The 18,365-nt window shown below is 32.8% G+C and overlaps 4 protein-coding genes across 5 annotated transcripts; 3 read left to right on the forward strand and 1 right to left on the reverse strand.

The window, feature by feature from the left end:
• Window positions 1-200: 200 nt before the first annotated feature.
• Window positions 201-2,337, forward strand: LOC127069392 (isocitrate dehydrogenase [NAD] subunit gamma, mitochondrial). The gene is made up of 4 exons (XM_051006366.1): window positions 201-342; window positions 435-550; window positions 644-873; window positions 1,004-2,337. The coding sequence occupies exons 1-4, from the start codon at window positions 293-295 to the stop codon at window positions 1,940-1,942; spliced, it is 1,335 nt and encodes a 444-aa protein (XP_050862323.1). The 5' UTR covers window positions 201-292; the 3' UTR covers window positions 1,943-2,337.
• On the reverse strand, window positions 2,159-7,356 carry LOC127069383 (probable ATP-dependent RNA helicase DDX10). Its single transcript, XM_051006348.1, has 13 exons — window positions 7,238-7,356; window positions 5,569-5,692; window positions 5,311-5,502; window positions 4,950-5,222; window positions 4,764-4,885; window positions 4,471-4,672; window positions 4,231-4,393; window positions 3,982-4,165; window positions 3,727-3,903; window positions 3,415-3,647; window positions 3,156-3,349; window positions 2,687-3,072; window positions 2,159-2,606 (listed from the first exon to the last, which is right to left on the reverse strand). The coding sequence occupies exons 2-13, from the start codon at window positions 5,665-5,667 to the stop codon at window positions 2,477-2,479; spliced, it is 2,355 nt and encodes a 784-aa protein (XP_050862305.1). The 5' UTR covers window positions 5,668-5,692; window positions 7,238-7,356; the 3' UTR covers window positions 2,159-2,476.
• On the forward strand, window positions 5,691-7,032 carry LOC127069403 (ARL14 effector protein). 2 transcript variants are annotated; one of them, XM_051006388.1, is made up of 3 exons: window positions 5,691-6,315; window positions 6,436-6,701; window positions 6,771-7,032. In XM_051006388.1, exons 1-3 carry the CDS (start codon window positions 6,214-6,216, stop codon window positions 6,874-6,876), a joined length of 474 nt encoding a protein of 157 aa, XP_050862345.1. In that variant the 5' UTR covers window positions 5,691-6,213; the 3' UTR covers window positions 6,877-7,032. The 2 variants fall into 2 exon arrangements, with proteins under 2 accessions (XP_050862345.1, XP_050862346.1); XM_051006389.1 differs by having other exon boundaries at window positions 5,697-6,315; window positions 6,792-7,032.
• Window positions 7,357-8,809: 1,453 nt separating the features above from the next.
• LOC127069402 (GTP-binding protein Di-Ras2) lies at window positions 8,810-18,050 on the forward strand. Its single transcript, XM_051006386.1, has 3 exons — window positions 8,810-8,953; window positions 9,811-10,029; window positions 10,443-18,050. The coding sequence occupies exons 1-3, from the start codon at window positions 8,816-8,818 to the stop codon at window positions 10,674-10,676; spliced, it is 591 nt and encodes a 196-aa protein (XP_050862343.1). The 5' UTR covers window positions 8,810-8,815; the 3' UTR covers window positions 10,677-18,050.
• The last annotated feature ends 315 nt before the right edge of the window (window positions 18,051-18,365 follow it).

An 18,365-nucleotide genomic window follows, 5' to 3' on the forward strand; every position in this document is an offset into this window, starting at 1 on the left:
CACGATGGTTTATCTGATTGGCGCGCAAATAAAACTATCATAGTAGGATCAATTTGATTGGATAGTAACTCAACCGCGATATATACGCGTAAATTAAAAATTATGTAATATGTCGATAATTGATACGTTACGTTTGTTAATGAAAAGTAATAATTAAAACAAATGTTATATAGTATAATTAAGTAAAGAATTAATTGCGAGTGATTATCTAAAAGAGCGACGATACTTACTTTCGAACGTACCACGGAAGACTGAGTCATGATACTAATGTCAATGTTTATTTATACTTGTGATGGTTCGTAATTTCATAAAACCAAATTTATGTTTTTATTTAACTTCGAGGTAAGTTTATCAAAACAGTTTTTACGCGACGTATAAATATTATTATTACTTTCTTTCTTCTGGAACTTCTCCTTAACCAATCACATCGCTAGAATCTTCCATTATAAATCTGAAGCAGACCTAACGTTAATCCCCACTCCACAAACGATTCTTGTTTCTATAGCTGAAGGTTCTTTGGAGCACTTTGAAAATAGAATTGCAAAATACAGTAAGTATTAAGTAATACTTCAATTATATTAGTATTATTTTTCTGCGTCGAAGGATCTGAAATTTGAATAACATTTTGTTTATTATTGAATAGATAAAAAATTCGAAATGGCTGCTCGTTCGGTTCTTAGATATTTGCAATCAAAAACAGTGATACATCAGATACACCGTTGTGCCTCCCAATCCGCATTTGAAATCCAACATAAAACTCCTACAATAAAAAAAACCATGCCAATACCAAAAGCTCATTATGGTGGACGACACACAGTTACTCTTTTACCTGGAGCTGGTATTGGACCCGAGTTAATGGGATACGTGAAAGAGGTAAGTTAGTAATTATTTTAGTTAATTATAAATTGAGCTACTGAAAATAATGATGCAAATGAATTTATGAGCTTTACGTTACATATCATAGTTCTTATTATCCATTTCAGTTGAATCAATTTTGTTTTAGGTTTTTAGGTATGCAGGTGTACCTGTAGACTTTGAAGATATTGATATCGATCCTAATGCTGATAATAATGATGATTTAGATTATGCAATCACGTCAATTCGTAGAAATGGTGTAGCATTGAAAGGGAACATAGAAACTCATAGTACTGAAGCTGATGTACTTTCTCGTAATGTTGCCCTCCGTAATGAATTAGATCTTTATGTAAATGTTTTACATTGTGTTTCTTATCCGGGTGTTAACTCACGGCAAAAAAACATTGATATTGTTATTGTTAGACAAAATACAGAAGGAGAATATGCTATGTTAGAGCATGAAAGTGTAAATGGAGTTGTTGAAAGCATGAAAGTTATTACTAGTTCTAATTCTGAACGAGTAGCACGTTATGCATTCGAATATGCTAAACGAAATGGAAGAAAAAAGGTTACTACAGTTCATAAAGCTAACATAATGAAGCTCTCTGATGGATTGTTTTTAGAAATATCACGAGATGTTGCTAAAGATTATCCAGATATAGTTCATAATGACATGATCATTGATAATACTTGTATGCAATTGGTTTCTAATCCACATCAATTTGATGTTGTACTTACTACAAATTTATATGGAGCTATTGTTTCCAATGTAGTTTGTGGTCTATTAGGTGGAGCAGGATTATTAGCTGGAAAAAATTATGGTGATCATTATACAATCTTTGAACCAGGTACTCGTAATACTGGCACGAGCATTGCTGGAAAGAATATTGCAAATCCTATTGCTATGTTAAATGCAGGAGTCGATATGTTGCGTCATTTAGGACATAAAGATCATGCCATCTTAATTCAAAATGCAATAAATAAAACTATTAATCAAGGAGTACAAACACGTGATCTTGGTGGTCAAGCTACAAGTAGGGAAGTCGTCGACACTATCATGAAACATATTAAAATAGCATCAGATTAAGTAATTCTAAAAATAATTGAATAAGTATTACCTGTAGATTCTTTGTATAAAATGAAAGAACAAATAAGCTTCTAAAGCACAAGGATACAGTTTTAATTCTAATGACATCTTGCTTGTGTCTGAACAGTTTTGTATAATAAGTTTTAATATAATGAAATAAATTACCCAAATACTAGACAGTTAATTCTGTTTATAGAATATGACTGTAAGTCAATATTGTGAATAATTCGTATATTTCATTACCGTCTTAAATGATACAACGTACCATTAAGTAATACGGTTTACTTTGTAACTAAAGTCATGTAAAATATATTTTGTAAATAATCTTGTTGAGTCTATGAAACATGTAAGTGATCAATGAAATATTAATGTTATATACATCACATGTACCTATACAATGTGTAATTTCTATAATCCTGTAATTCACTCTATATAAACTATATAAATAAGGAAAAAGAATTAAAAATATTTTTTATAACATGATTTTTTTACAATTCTTTGCATTGTAAATACATATAAAAATTTAAATTCAGTTCACTGTTGCAAAAGTTGTAAAGCTAATTCTTCATCTGTTTTTAGGCCGGAATTTATAACTTCATTGATTATTTTTCGTTTCTTTTTAACCTTTTTATCTTTTTGTACTATTAGTTTTCTTTTGGGAAGACTGCAATCATAACATTTCATTTATATAATTCTGCTCACTTAGATATATTACAATAAATATTAATATAAATATCAATTTACCTGTGAATCATGCTATTTTCTTTACTTTCAAAATTATCTGGAGAATTTTCATTAAAGTCTGTTTTTTCTTCTCCATATATTTTATCTGGATCTGGCAGCCATGAAAGGTCTGGTTCGCTAAATTCACTTTCACTTACATCGCTATTTGCTTCCTGTGATTCCTCATCATCACTCTTATCTTTATTCTTTGCCTTTTTATTAGCTTTAAGTTTAAGCTTTTCTTCGCGATGTTTTTCTTTGATTTTTTCTCTAAACCTCTGTTTATCAAATTGGTCTTCTTCACGTAAGACTTGTTTTGCTACTTCAATGTTAATACCAGAATCAATTTCATTTTCATATTTCTTGGCAAATTCGGATACTTTGCTTTTCATTGGATCTATCACTTCCTAAATTTTTTAATTAAAACAAATAAAAAAAGAATTTATAATATACGTACAAGATGATTGTAACATACAAGATAAATCACTACCTTTCCATCATCGCCAAAAGTTTTTTTACTATTGGGGATTATTTTTTTCTTAAGTATTTTTTTTGCAATTGCAACTTTTGTAATAACTTTTTTCTTATTACTCTTATCATCTTTTATGTTTTCGGTGGCATCGGACATATCATCAATATCTATATTTCTCCTCTTCACGGTCAATAAATCGTCGTCGCTATCATCTGTGTAATAAAAAATAGTAAAAACAATTGTAATAAAATTATGTATTTTCATTATTTTGATTTACCATCCATAAAGCTAATATTATCATGTTTCCGAGCATGCGATATGCGATTCATCGCATTGTCATCTTCGTTATCAGATTCGTTAGAAGTATATCTATTTGTTTCACTATTATTACACATGTCCAAATTATCACTTTTTTTATTCTCCTTATTTATTTCTTTTTGTATATTAGAAGTATTATTTTGCGTTTTTTGTAAAAATCGTATTCTTGGTGGAATAGCTAAACCTAATGATCTAGAAAAAAGAACACACATAAAATTAATAAATTAAATTTTCTTTTAAACATTATCTAGATATTAAATACTGCTATTACCTTGCATATTCATCGGTGTTTAAAGCTTTTACATTAAATACTTGTTTGTCTTTCATTAAGAAAACTGATTTAATATATGCTACAAAAGCTCTTTGAGCACTTCCTTTTAAAGAAACATCTCGAGCCAATAATGCTTCAAGTTTGCGATGTGGCGAATGTAATTTATTTGGATTAATTCTAAACACGGAATAAATAATTAATAATCGATACGTATGTCTATCATAACGTGAATGTATACTACTCTTATAATCTTACTTTATCATATTTATTGGTATTTTACGTTCCTGAAGCTGTTGAACCATTTCTAATTCAGATGGTAGTAAAACTAATAAAGATTCTCCACCTGCTTGAAATCTAGCTGTTCTACCTGCCCTATGAATATATGCATTTACATCTTCAGGACAGTCCATTTGGACTACCCAATTTACAGCAGGAAAATCTGAAATTATATTAGTTAATCGCAATTTCTTTACAAAAGAAACAATTATTGAAATAATCGATTACCCAATCCTCGTGCAGCGATATCTGTAGCAAATAATACAGCATAATGTTTTTTACAAAACGATTCGTAAATATCCATTCTTCGAAGCTGATGAAGTGTACCATACAGAGCTAATAAACTTATTCCTGGTCGTAAACGACAAAATGCTTCATAAACATATTTGACCTTTATAATAATCGTTTCAATTATAGTTAACAAAGTACTTAATAAATAACAAAATGAATAAATAATATTTGAAATACCTGTTTGCAACTAGAAAAGAACACGATTATTTTTTGTTTCAAATGACTCCGCAAGAAAGACCATAACATTGCTATTTTATCTTCTAAAGAGCAAACAATGTAAGACTGTTGAAGTCCTTCAGGAGTAGTATGTTCAGCATGTTCATGCACGGATACATACATAGGATCCTTTAGACTTAGCCTAGCTAAATCTCTAACTGATCTAATAAAGAACATCAAGTATATGAGATATAAAAATATTATTGAATTTAGAAAATATTTGAACTGATATAACAAAAAATAAATATGAGTACTTAGTCTGTGTTGCTGAGAATAAAAGTGTCTGTCGCTTAGGTGGTAGATTTTCAATTATAGAATTCATAGTTCTTTCAAAACCCATATCTAAACAACGATCAGCCTCATCGAGAATTAATATCTATAAATGATAAATATAACTTTGAATATTCTCATATATCTATATAAATTAATAAAATATATACCTGCATATTGACACAGTCAAAGAGAGGATTTTCATCCATATGTTGAAGCAAACGACCCGGTGTACATATAACAATATTACATTGATCCATACGTTTCTTTTCAAATTTCAAATCTTTTCCCCCGATAATCAGACCTGCTGAAATATCATGGTATAAACCAACCTTACGTAAAGTTTCATATATTTGATAAGCGAGTTCTCTTGTAGGTGTAATAATAAGTGCACCAACACCATCGTATCTTGTCCATTGCTTACAATATAAAATTTCTAATACCTATAAAAATATACAATACAATAGATATAATAAACAATATATATATATATATAATTTGATATGGCAATGTCTAAGATCAAATTTTTACCGGTACAAGAAATGCTAATGTTTTTCCACTACCAGTTTTTGCTGCGCCTAATATATCATTACCCTTTAAAGCTAATCCAATACTTTGTCTTTGAATATCTGTTAATTCAATATAATTATTTTCTTTCAATCCCTTCAATGTTTTATTTGATAATGGCATATCAATAAATTTTTTTATTTTAGTTTCATCAATCTAAAAAGAAACATAATTTTATAATCGAATGAGGTTAATAATAGTTAAATCGAATATCAGACTTACATCATTGTATTTTGATTGTAGATCTTCAATAATTCTACTTTCAGGAATTTGTCGTTTTTTCTTATATATTTTTACTTTCTCCTTTGTCTTGTGAGCCATTATATATAAATTACTAATCTTTCATCTATAATAAATAACCATGCCTTTTTGTATACCTTATAGATAGGTTATGCCAAACAACACGAATGAACCGAATCGAAGTAAGTCGAGCATTGCAAAATCGATTCGAGTCGAGTAGAATCGAATCGAACCGAAATGAGTCAACCAATTAGCTCACGAATAAAACAAAAAAATTATTGATATCAATTGTAAGACATAAGAGAAAACAATTTTTATCATCGAGTGTTGTATAATTAGAAATTTACATATTACGATTATCGATGTAGTGGCGTATGTAAAAAGAACTCATTTGTAAAATATATGCCATGTATTTTGTTACAGATCTACTAGAGTTTTTCAAAATATAGGTTATTTTATCGCGTTAACACGAATAGTTTGTTTATCGTAGTCCATTGTATTGTCGCAATATTGTACAAAGTGCAATAACAGTGTTCATTTATCTAAATAACAGAATTTTTTTAATATTGTCATGTGCGATATTATATTACTTTTTACATATAGTTTATAATTCGGTGACAATAGATTATGTCTGACGAAAAAATATTGAAAACGAACATGGAAACGAACTCGTCTTCCAGAGAAGCTACGACGCAACAAGTAAACAATGTGGAAATGCCATCACGATCTGTAAATATTAATTTGCATATTTTCTTAAAACGCGAGTGGATGAATATTTATTATGCTATAACTATTAAAAAATATTACGCAAAAGATTAATGTGTTGTTTTATACGTTATGGAAATGTAGAGAGGTGGTCGAGGTTCGAGACAAAGAGCAGTGGACAACATAACCAAAAAATTTCTTCGAAATTTTGATCCTGAACGTAGCGAAAGAGAAAAACGTAAATTACACCGTCGTTTGTATCAAGGAAGTAAACGTCACACCTTGTACAATGATGAAGGTATTTGGGTTATAACTGGAGACGATTTATGCGATTGTTTAAGTTTGGAATGTGCGGGATGTCACTTTCCATGTCCTAAATGTTCCTCTTCAAAGTGTGGCCACGAGTGCAGGTGACTTTTTTACGTCATGGTTTACGTAAGTTAGTAAATATCAATTATTTCTACACACAAAAAAAAAAGAAAGAAACATCGCTTCTTTAGGATCAATCGCAAGTGGACTTATGATACGATCGAAAACGAGGGCAGTGACATCATAAAGAAAAATCCAGTACTCAAAGAAACCTAAATAAACGAGATTTGTCCTTAATTTTTTTTCCTTTCTAATCAACGAACGTTTGTCAGCTTAGTTTTCTACGTAATACATCTGTGATATCGAGTAATAATAAATAAATAAAATGTCTGTATATATTTGTAGAAAATAAGAAAGTTGTATAAGAAAGAATATTTATATTTTTATTATCGAATATTATGCGTATTCGACGTTCAAAGAGCGTTGTACGCGATGAAGCGACGTCCTATTGATTTTCTGCGATTCCTCTTCGGTGTAAAGTGTACGTAACGCGCACGTATTAACGCACGTATCTGCTATTACTACGTAAGAAAGAAACGTTAGTAGTAGTCTAAATCGAGTCTAAAAGAGTGAGAACCTTCTTATCCTTTCTTATTTATTACGAATTTAAATCCCATGTTCCTCCGATACGATCGATTCGCCCGTCGAACGCAAAATAACCTCTAATCAAGAATCACACGCGCTCGTCGTAACGAGTCGCGACGACTAATGTGCGTGCGCATCCTCCTAGTTCGTTGCGGAGCAGGTGGGAGAGACCGTGCGTGTGAGTAAACCGGGTGGTAGGAGTGGGGATAGATTACTCGGTGGGAAGGATGATGGGCGGGAGGAAGAAAGAGAGTACCGAATATGCCGATGTCGTTGACGCGGAAAAATCGGATGCAAGTGCTTTAATCGATCGGCGAAATAACGTCGTACGACCGGTGTTCTCGGTCTATCGTATGAGAATAGTCAAGTAAGAGAATTGATTTGCGTAAACGTGTTCCTCCATTCCAAGAATTATATAAATCTTATCATTTTTCAAGCGGTTAGAGGTGTACGAGAGGATCGAAGGTGGTTATAATAGTGCACAAGGACGGTCGATGAGCTTGCAACTAACAAAGCAGCGGCATTTCTCCCAGGATTCCACCTATCGCATCGTGCGAATCAGTGTAGTGTTTTACGTAGTTCCTTAACGTGTTCTGCAATTGTCGTCATTGTTGAAGAAGAAAAAAAAAGAAGTACAAGAGTGAAGGGTGGTTGACATTAAAGGAACAACCACCTTGACAACTGCAGCCTTCGTCAACGAGGAACGGTATTCCTTCGAGGGCGTCGTCCAACCGAACAGGTTCATTAAATTCTTCGTTCGTGTATTTCATGAGAATAAATACCGTTCGTACCGCATCTGCCGTCGCTACATACGTTTCTTTCAAAAAAGGGTCAGGGAACGATCATTTGCCTCCAAGATATCCAACGTGATGAAACAAATACGATTTGACGTATTATTATTAAACGATCATACGCAAGATCTCATGTCGTAAGTAATGGTACTAAATTTTATCGATAATATACTATGTTGATATCAATTATTAACGCGATTAAACGACCGGTTACATTTCTATTAACCTACGAGAGAAAAAATGCATTCATTTTCTAACAGTATCTTCTTTCGTTTCATGAAGTTCGTAAAGTCCGTGCAGCGTGTCGATTAGAGAGGTCGCATTTCCTGTACGCGTAAAGATCAGTGACGGCGGGAAGGGGCGACATAACCTTTTCGCGAAGTTTCGAATTGTCGTGGGTGGTGCGGTGCGGTGCGATGCGGTGTCATGTGCGGTGCGGTGAGACGGATATGGGGGTGATGACGATGGTAGTAGTAGTGGTGGTGGTGGTGGTGGTGGTGGTGGTGGTGGTGGTGGTGGTGGTAGTAGTGGTGGTGGTAGTAGTAGTAGGGGTTGCCTCCCTCTTTCTGTCTGTCTGTTTGTCTCTCTCTCTCTCTCTCTTTCTTTCTCTCTCTCTGTCTCTTTTTCTCTCACCCCCAACGCAACTCCTTCATCCATCTGACGTTAGGTCGTCGTGTGTGCGGTAGGTCGGCCGACGAGGAGGTTTCGAGTCACTCCTAAACGTGGAAAGGGGACCCCGAAAGACGGGGGTTTATATCATCGGGACGGCAGATGTCAGGATGCCGGAGCAGAGCAACGACTATCGTGTCGTCGTGTTTGGGGCGGGTGGCGTTGGCAAAAGTTCTCTCGTCCTGCGCTTCGTGAAAGGAACCTTTCGTGAGTCCTATATACCAACCATCGAGGATACTTATAGACAGGTAAGTACGTAAAGTATAATCGACATCGTTTCCGATTGGTTTTTTTACCAGTCCTTCCATCTTTCCATCCTTCCTTTCTTTTTCTTTCCTTCTTTCCTTTCTTCCTTCCTTCCTTTAATCCTTTGGCGCACCGCAACGCGCAACGCAACGTAACGCAACGCAACGTTACTTGCAGCGACGTTTCTTCTGTGCATGATTCGCCGTGCATCGCACGCGGTCCTTATCCATTCTTTCTGCGTTTACGTATTTTCTTTCCTTTTTTTTCTCGTCGTTATTTTTTCTTTCCTCTCTTGTTTCGTTTAGAATTATATGTAGATATCAATGTTGATATTCAATGACGAAACGATGTTAATCGAATTCGATGTTTTGAGATAATTGCATCTTTGATTTTGTTATTCAATGAGATTCGATATTATAAGAGATTATCGATAGATAGTGGTAGGTTCTATTAAAAACTTTTGTTTATATCTTTTTAGTGATACGATAAAAATAGAATTAGTACGAAGAGTAGTAGTAGTATAGTAATAGTGTGTAGTAATAGTATGTAGTATAATCGACAGTAGTATATACAGTTATTAGTCAGCCGGCTAGATCACTTTCCGAAGTGATTTATTTTTTATTTGTATATTCTCTTTTCTCTCTTTTTCTTCTTTCGTTTCTATTATTCGCGTTTATCAGGGATGGTCTGCAATGATCAAAAAGAAAAGATAAAAAGAAAGCTTCGTCCTTAAGTATCGCGAGGACACTGGTGGGATTCGTGCTGTGCACGCGACGAGAAGCGTGTGAGAATGTCCCCAAAAATTGAGGGAGCCAGAGAAGGCCTTGCGAGAGTTTCGTATAAAAAAAATCATTTCTAGGTGATAAGCTGCAACAAAAACATATGCACGCTTCAAATTACGGACACAACCGGCTCCCATCAGTTTCCCGCGATGCAACGACTCTCCATAAGTAAGGGTCACGCCTTCATCCTGGTATATTCGGTATGCTCACGGCAAAGTTTCGAGGAGCTACGACCGATCTGGGCTGTGATAAGGGAGCTGAAGGGTCAAGAAATCTCACAGATACCGATAATGCTGGTAAGAGTCTATAGTTTTGTTTTCGTTATTTTTTTTTCTGTTTCCCCGTAAAGAATTTCAATTCATTTGCAGAGCATAAACTTAACCACTCGCGCTGCTGGCAGCAATATCTCAGGAGGCGCGTGTAACGAACGCGTCCAGTTTAATAATTTACAACGAACTGATATTATTGAAATAATTTTTACGTTATTCAACTATCCGATATTTCCGAACTGATCTATGCTCGAAATCTTATCGATGACAAACGACGTGGTACGCATCATTGTTCACATTTTCGCTAAAGAATAATCGACCTGTATAGTATCTTATGTCCTAGCGCAAGTGGTTAATATGTATCTGCTACTTACTTGCCAGTTCACGATCATTCCTGATGGATTCTCTTTCGATTTGCATTTCTTACTTCTCTCGAACAGGTTGGTAATAAATGTGACGAGAGTCCTTCCGTACGCGAAGTTTCGATGAGCGAAGGCGCAGCGGAAGCAGCCAATTGGGGCTGTGGTTTCTTGGAGACATCCGCGAAGACTAATCACAACGTTAACGCGCTCTTCCGGGATCTTCTTACTCTCGAGAAGAATCGCTCCGTCTCGTTGCAGCCGGTAGAAAGTCACAATGCGATAAGCCTGAAGGAGAAATGCGAGGTCATGTAATCTCGTTATTCATTTTTATTCTCAATTCTCTATAAAATTTTACTCGGTCCCAACGACTCCATGCCGAACAATCATCATAATCGACGTTCTATCATCATCATCGTCGTCATCATCATCATCATCATCGTCATCGTCATCGTCATCGTCATCGTCATCGTCATCGTCATCGTCATCATCATCATCATCATCATCATCATCCTCTCTTTTCTCTCTCATTTTACCACGACAATTTCATCTTTAACGCGATAGAGAGTGAATTATCTTCGGGGATAACGAGTCGTCGATCCATTTTAGTATTAACTTTCTTCCACCAGACGATATCGGATTTTGCACAAAACATTTTTAATCGACCAATGCGACGTCTATCTCTCTTCTATCCTCTCTTCCTCTCTTTCTCTCTTTCTCGTTCCCATTATCAATACTCTATCTCTCTTTCTCTCTCTCTTTCTCATTGTCTATTCGAAGATTATTATCCCTTCATTTCCATATAATCCAGAAATCTCAAACCGAAATCTAATACGAGCTTAATAATCGTAAGGGACACAATTATAAAAATAAACTTAGTACCTCCGTCGATAATGCAAATCGACATTTTCTATATGATTATCAATATCCCTGCGTGATAATGCGAGCATAGAAAAGACACACATTTCCCCTTTTTCTTCTTCTTCAATTTCTTCTTGCTTCTTCTTTTATACAAAATAAAAAAATCGAAAAGAAAGAGGGAAAGAGAGAGAGATAGAGAGAGAGAGAGACAGAGAGAGAGAGAGAGAGAGAGAGAGAGAGAGAGAAAGAGAGGGAGAGAGAGAGAGAGAGAGAGAGAGAGAGAGAGAGAGAGAGAGAGAGAGAGAGAGAGATGATGATGAAACATGATGAAAGACTGAGTCGATGAAAGAAGAGAGGAAAGAGAGAACAAATATAACATACGACTGGAAACGAGGGGGATTTAACAAAATAGATAAGAGTTGTTAACGAGATTGCTTTTTGTTGAATAGTTGTAAGATTTTTGTAACGATGCTACTTAGAATTTATTATCCGTCACGTTAAAAATATAATAAAAAGGAAAGAGGGATGTTTCGCGGGAATATGCACGTGTACATATATACATACATGCATCCTACATACATACATAAATACACATACATACATATATACATACATATATACATACATAAATAAATATATACAAGCATACATACTCAACGTGCACGTTAGAATGAACGTATGTACCTGACGCGACGAAGGAGAGACGCATACGCGTCGCGTCGTCGCTATAAGGAAATCGTGACACGAGTTATTTAATCGCCGTCGAAACTGTTGTGATCATTAGAATTACGTGCGAAAATATGTTTTTCTATGGTTGCTGTTTTACGTGTTTTTTCGTGATAAGTACTATATATGGTACATACATATTCATCGTAAATACATACATATATACATACGTACGTATATACATATACATTCGATGCGACGAGAAACGCGAACGCTCGACGAAAGGATCATTATCATCATCATCATCATCATCATCGTCGTCGTCGTCGTCGTCGTCGTCGTCGTCGTCGTCGTCGTTGTCATCCATGATCATTGTCGTATGACCATTATCATCATTTTTATCTTTATTTCCTCTATGGATTGTCCTATTAGAAAAAATGTACAGATCGAGTTTGAAAAAATGATTAGAGAAGTAAGCAACGCGATGGTTAACGAAAGAGATATATATCTTTCGTCGATTTTATGCACGATCGAACCGCGCTTCGTAGGTTATTATTTTTTATCTGTAAAAATAGATCTCTCGTAGCTGTCACCTTGACATTTATCGTGAGTTTGACGAGAGAACGTGGGTGACGGATTTTCTCTTGGCAAAGAAAATCGTAAAGAATGCACATGCGCGAACGAGATAGAAAGAAAGAGAGAGAAAAAGAGAAGAAAAAAAGAGAAAGAGACACGATTATAAAAAGTTAGATTTTTTCAAAGTAAAAACAAAAAAATTAAGAATTCGCTTTGTTCGTTTTTTCATACCAAATATATATTTACGTTCAAAAAATACGCGTAGTTTTACAATTAGATCGAATCGAAGATTGACGAATTTGTACTTCGTCGAGTGTTCGCGCCATTTTATTTTACGATAGTGTGTATTTTTGTTCCGTTCAGAAAAAAGGATAAATAAAATAAAATGAAATGAAATAAAATAACAAATATTGTAAAAAAAGTAGACAGATAGAAAGAAAGAAAGAAAGAAAAAAAAAACAGTCTCGTAGAAATCGACATTAAATGCTTTCCGATAGATCGTAAGTTAAAACAAGAGATTTTCATTTATCTCAGGACGAGTGGACGATATTACGAGAGTGATATATAGATAAAAGATAGAGTTAGAAAGAAACACAAAGTAACCGGTCGAAAGTTGGCCCGACGGCGTATACCGTTATCGACAATATCCATGGGCTATGGCCGATTATCGTTATTTATTATTATCGTAGGCCGTTCATTTTACACTCGCCCACACTTGTATTAATAATAATAATTAATTATAACTAATAATAATAATAATGATAGTAGTAATAATAATAACAATAAGAATAATAATAAATAAATAAATTAATTAATTAATTAATTAATAATTAATAACGATGAAACTTAAAAAAATTATCCTTAGGTGACGATCGATCTTATTAAAATCGTTAAAGATTAGACACAAGTCTCGAAAGAATATCGACCGTTCAACGAATTATAGTTGTACTCCGAAACGTTCTTCTTTCTCCACTCGTCCTTGGTATTGAACGTGTACGATAGTAATTTATAAGATAGCTCGAAGGATGTCGATGCAAACGTTTTTGTCCATTATTTCGCACGTGAGATACATGATAAAGCATTACATAGATTATCGATATTAATCGAAGTTGAATCGATCGGATTGAGGAAATCGCTACATTATTCATTTTTTTATTTTATATATATATATATATATATATATATATATATATATATATGTATATATAGTACATGTGTTATAACAGACGATATAGAGTGTGTATATATATATACTATATTATACGATATAATGTATACTATATTATACCGTATACTTTGTACTGTATATACTATACTGTATACTTTGTACTATATATACTATACTATACTATACTATATACTGTACTGTATATATATATATATTACATGTGTTACGTACTATGTACACTCTGTACTATCTAATACACACAGACATACAGAAACACACACACATACACACTCGATAGACGATGGAGTATTTCCGAGACGATGTTAAGTATAAACGATGTGAGCTGACAAAAGAATACATATCTTATATTACTGTTGAATATGTGGCCAGGCGTATAGGTCGATAAATACGAAAGGCTTAACGTGTAATGGTGCAAACGGGGGCCGGTTTCACATCTGTTTTAGAAAATAATTTTCTTATAGTTAGACGAGAACAAAAGAAAAGAGAGCGTTTGAATTTTTAAAGGACTTTCTAGTTCTATTTTAAGTTTTCGTTATATATTGCAAGTTTTACGATTATTGAAGAAAAAGAAACAAAGATAAATGCTATTCTTTTCTTATCTCTTTCTCTCTCTCTCTCTTTTTCTCTTTCTCTCTCTATCTCTTTCATTATCCTTATTCGTCCTCTCTAAGTACGTAAATATATAGATACGCACATGATGATGCGTGTATATACGGCTCGTATAGTATCTGTATGTATATATTATATAGTACGGTATACATAGACACACGCACACATACACACACACGTTAGTTCAATCAATTTCTTAGCTGTAAATTGTAAATAAGATTTTTTCTATATTCCAGTAAAAAGAGAATAGATGTGTAAGGTAGAAACAGACGCTTTATATCTTTTGCGTCCTTTGTTCTTGGACCTGTTTGTATGTACAGTTATAGCAATCGCGATATTTCGAAAAAACCGACCAAATAATAAAAATAATAATAATAATAAGAATAATAACAATAATAATATTAACAGTAACAATAATAATAATAATAATAATAATAATAATAATAATAATAATAATAATAATAATAGTAATAATAATAATAATAATAATAATAAAATAAATGATACTTGCAAAAATTTTTGCGAAATAACTTCGAATAAGTTAGTTGATTTATTATTTCTCTTGATATATATTGGTCGGTTTTTTAGAGATTTATAGTTATTTTTAGTCTCATCTGTGCATATAGAAGTGCATGAGAGTGTAAAGGATATACATACATATATATATATGTATGTATATATAGTGATCTAGCCAAAAAAGAAATTTAGTCTTTTATGAAATCGACCCTCGAAACCCTTGGATTCGCGAGAGAAAAACAAAATAAGGGAGAAGAAGAGGTTACGATATCGAAAAAGCGTCGCAGTAGCGTGGAAAAAAATATGAGAAAAAGAATAAAAAAGTATAGGAGAGAGAGAAAGAGAATAGGACAATCATGTCCTCTGATATTTCGGGGCCAATTGGTATGAAAGCAGGAGAGAGAGAGAGAGAGAGAGAGAGAGAGAGAGAGAGAGAGAGAGAGAGAGAGAGAGAAAGAGAGAGAGAGAGATACGAATATTATGCGGCAAAATGTAACGTGAAGGCAGTCCAGAATTTTTATTTGTATAATTTTCACCTTTAAAATTAATTAATTCGATTAATTTTAATGAAATTAACTCTTTATATCTTATATAACTTTGTAGTCACATACTTATTATTTATTCAATGACCTACTCGTTTATTCATTTTCTTTCTCGAATGTTTATCTTTGAATTTTTTTTTATTTTCATAAATTCGATGGAACTTTTTTTATAAACGAGTGAAATTCAAATCTTGTAATTGAATAATTATTCGTTTAATTATTTAAAGATTGTTATTATTCATTTGTTCATATTATTATAATTAATTAATGATAAAAAAAATATGTGCGTAAGCTCGAACTGCCTTCGTGCAAGAAAGCAAGTATCGAAGAGACTCATTTCCGTAAAAAAAGAAAGACAAAAAAAGAAATACAACTATTATCAAAGATCCAACGTAACCTTTATCAATCCTGACAAAAAGAACAATGATTATTCCTATTATTACTATCATTCGGATGAGAGAGATCGAAATACGCAAAACTAACATAATATACGCGTTCTGCTTCCGTCGAGTGTATGAACGAATTCATACTCTTTCGATATTCTTATCATTCGCTCGAGCACATCGAAAAAATAGAAAGAATTTTCATTATACCGCTTCTACGTAACATATATATAGTATGCTATTAACAAAAAAAAAATATATATATATAAAAGAGAAATAAAAAAGAAATAGATAAAAAGGAAGAGAAGACAAGATAAATAAAAAGGATAGGCACTTACGACCAAGAGATACACACAACAAAATAATACATAAATAAATAAATAAATAAATAAATAAATGAATGAAACATCTACAATGATTTTTATCCGATTGACGCTATTTATACGAATGTTAATATTGTACTGTTATTTTTTATTCGTCTTTTTAACGAGCCCAATATCACATTATTTCGAAATACATGTATGTACCTGTAACCGATTCCAAGTACACATAAGTAAAAAAGAAAAAAAAAGAAAAAAAAAGAAATAAAATAAATAAATAAAATAAAAATTCGGTACGGTCGTTTTTCGAAGTTCTTTAATTAAGAATGAACATGAATTTTGAGAAGTGAACACTATAAACTCAGTACAAATTACACACGTATGGACCATATCGTTTGACCATATCTACGAAAATCGAAAATAAACATAATCGTCCTACTCGATCGTTTTATGTAAAGGTCGACATTTTTGACAATACGCGAGTGCAAAGAATGTATTATAATTATTCGACAAAATAAATGTAATTTGTCGCCTTCGAAGAACGACTTTTTCCGAACGATACAACAACAACAATGACAACAACAACAAAACAAAATGGTCGTTCGTGCCACATTCGTATCAATTCATTGATAACATTTTCTTAGATCTTAAGCTCTTTGCCGTTAAGTAAAAGATCGATTTACATAAAATAAATCCTCTCTCGATCCGTATCTTCGTTAGCTCACATTAAAACAATACAACGAGTTAGAGAAATATTTCAACATTTTTTTTTTAAATTTGACGAGAATTTTTTGTTATTATAGGTCAAGTACTTTAAATTTTAAAATAGATACATATACAAAAAAATTAGTGTGTTGTGTATATAAAAAGTATGTATGAAGAATTAAAAAGAAAAAAGAAAAAAGAAAAAAAAAATAGAAAAAGAAAAAAGAAAAGAAAAAGAACAAAGAGAAAGATGGTTTTTCGTCGTAGCATGAATAAAAAAATACTAAATGAGAATTTTTTCAATTTTTTATCAAGTACTTTTATAAAAAAAAAAACACAAAAAAAACACTAATATATATCTACATTTTGTACATTTGATTGTTCTTATATGTGCATATCCTACAAAGATCTGTCATCAAAATTCACCTATCCTGAAGCGAATTACACTTGTATAAAGATTTATAAAATTGTTATTATACGTATATCGTAAAACTCGTCATTTTATTACGATATTAATCTTTGAATAAACGTAACTCGCTCTACGATCGGTCGATTTTGATGTTTACGTATCCAATAGACGCATACAATAACATGCTACGACATAAAATCATTTTTTTTATTCAAATTCTTATAAATATATTTCGTACGCACTAATTTCTTAATAATTATTACAGACAATTTTCAAATTTTTTAACAAAAAATTTCAAACTTCGTTTTCTCAAATATTTCTATGACTCATTGTACATAAATACATAGACATAAAAACGATGATTATTACGAATTGCTTCCTGGAAGATCTATCTATCAATCTACAAAAAAGGAGAGATTAAAATAACGAATATTTATGCGAACCTCTTAAGGTAGTATAGTATTGATAATAGCGCGTGTGCGTGTGCGTGTGTTTGAGAGAGAGAGAGAGAGAGAGAGAAAGAGAGAGGGAGAGAGATGGAAAGACGAAGAAGAAAACAAAAACAAAATGGCGAGAAAATACGAAAGTTCCGCATAAATATGGCTTTCGATCTTTTCCGATCGTTCGTAAGTGCCCGGATGGATCTAACGAAGGAATTACATATCATGGCTGCGTCTATAGACTCGTGAGAATGCACTTAGTACGGCACAAGAATGTTTAATATAATCTATAAATAAGTGCGACGCGAATACGCTCGAATGTGACCGGTTTAATATTTGCGATGGTTCATTCATTCTATTATTCCAATCGAATCTCGTTCAAAACCCAGCTACGAATTCTGTATTCGTGAAAAAAAAAAAAAAAGAAAAACAAGGTGAAATGCGAATTAAACGATCTTGATTCTTGGCAGTAAGATATCGTTTTGTACTTGTTAGCATACCCCTCCTTTTCTTTCCTTTCTATCCATTTCGATTTGAAAGTTCTCGGGTTGATCTTTTATTTTTTTTTTTAAACCTTAATATTAAAAAAATCGACTCGGATAGGGTAAATAGTAGATTGTGTTATATAGAGAAATATATGTATTTGTTTTGCGTAATATCTCAAATGACTCTGATCACTTTCATAATCACCGGCTCATATATGAGTATAGGTCGCATGCAAACATTATACATATCTATATTTTCTAGGTTTAGTACTCCTTCTAGAGACGTTCTTATACTTTTGGAGC

This window comes from Vespula vulgaris, chromosome 15 (assembly GCF_905475345.1).
Source record: "Vespula vulgaris chromosome 15, iyVesVulg1.1, whole genome shotgun sequence".
In the NCBI taxonomy this organism is placed as follows: domain Eukaryota; kingdom Metazoa; phylum Arthropoda; class Insecta; order Hymenoptera; family Vespidae; genus Vespula; species Vespula vulgaris.

Coding starts and splice junctions, on each gene's coding strand:
- LOC127069392 (XM_051006366.1), top strand. CDS start 293: ATGGTTCGTAATTTCATAAAACCAAATTTATGTTTTTATTTAACTTCG. Junction 343..434: donor TGTTTTTATTTAACTTCGAG/GTAAGTTTATCA, acceptor TCACATCGCTAG/AATCTTCCATTATAAATCTG. Junction 551..643: donor AAATAGAATTGCAAAATACA/GTAAGTATTAAG, acceptor ATTATTGAATAG/ATAAAAAATTCGAAATGGCT.
- LOC127069403 (XM_051006388.1), top strand. CDS start 6,214: ATGTCTGACGAAAAAATATTGAAAACGAACATGGAAACGAACTCGTCT. Junction 6,316..6,435: donor TGGAAATGCCATCACGATCT/GTAAATATTAAT, acceptor ATGGAAATGTAG/AGAGGTGGTCGAGGTTCGAG. Junction 6,702..6,770: donor AAGTGTGGCCACGAGTGCAG/GTGACTTTTTTA, acceptor CAAAAAAAAAAG/AAAGAAACATCGCTTCTTTA.
- LOC127069383 (XM_051006348.1), bottom strand. CDS start 5,667: ATGGCTCACAAGACAAAGGAGAAAGTAAAAATATATAAGAAAAAACGA. Junction 5,503..5,568: donor TACAATCAAAATACAATGAT/GTAAGTCTGATA, acceptor GTTTCTTTTTAG/ATTGATGAAACTAAAATAAA. Junction 2,607..2,686: donor GAAAATAGCATGATTCACAG/GTAAATTGATAT, acceptor TTATGATTGCAG/TCTTCCCAAAAGAAAACTAA.
- LOC127069402 (XM_051006386.1), top strand. CDS start 8,816: ATGCCGGAGCAGAGCAACGACTATCGTGTCGTCGTGTTTGGGGCGGGT. Junction 8,954..9,810: donor TCGAGGATACTTATAGACAG/GTAAGTACGTAA, acceptor AATCATTTCTAG/GTGATAAGCTGCAACAAAAA. Junction 10,030..10,442: donor CACAGATACCGATAATGCTG/GTAAGAGTCTAT, acceptor TCTCTCGAACAG/GTTGGTAATAAATGTGACGA.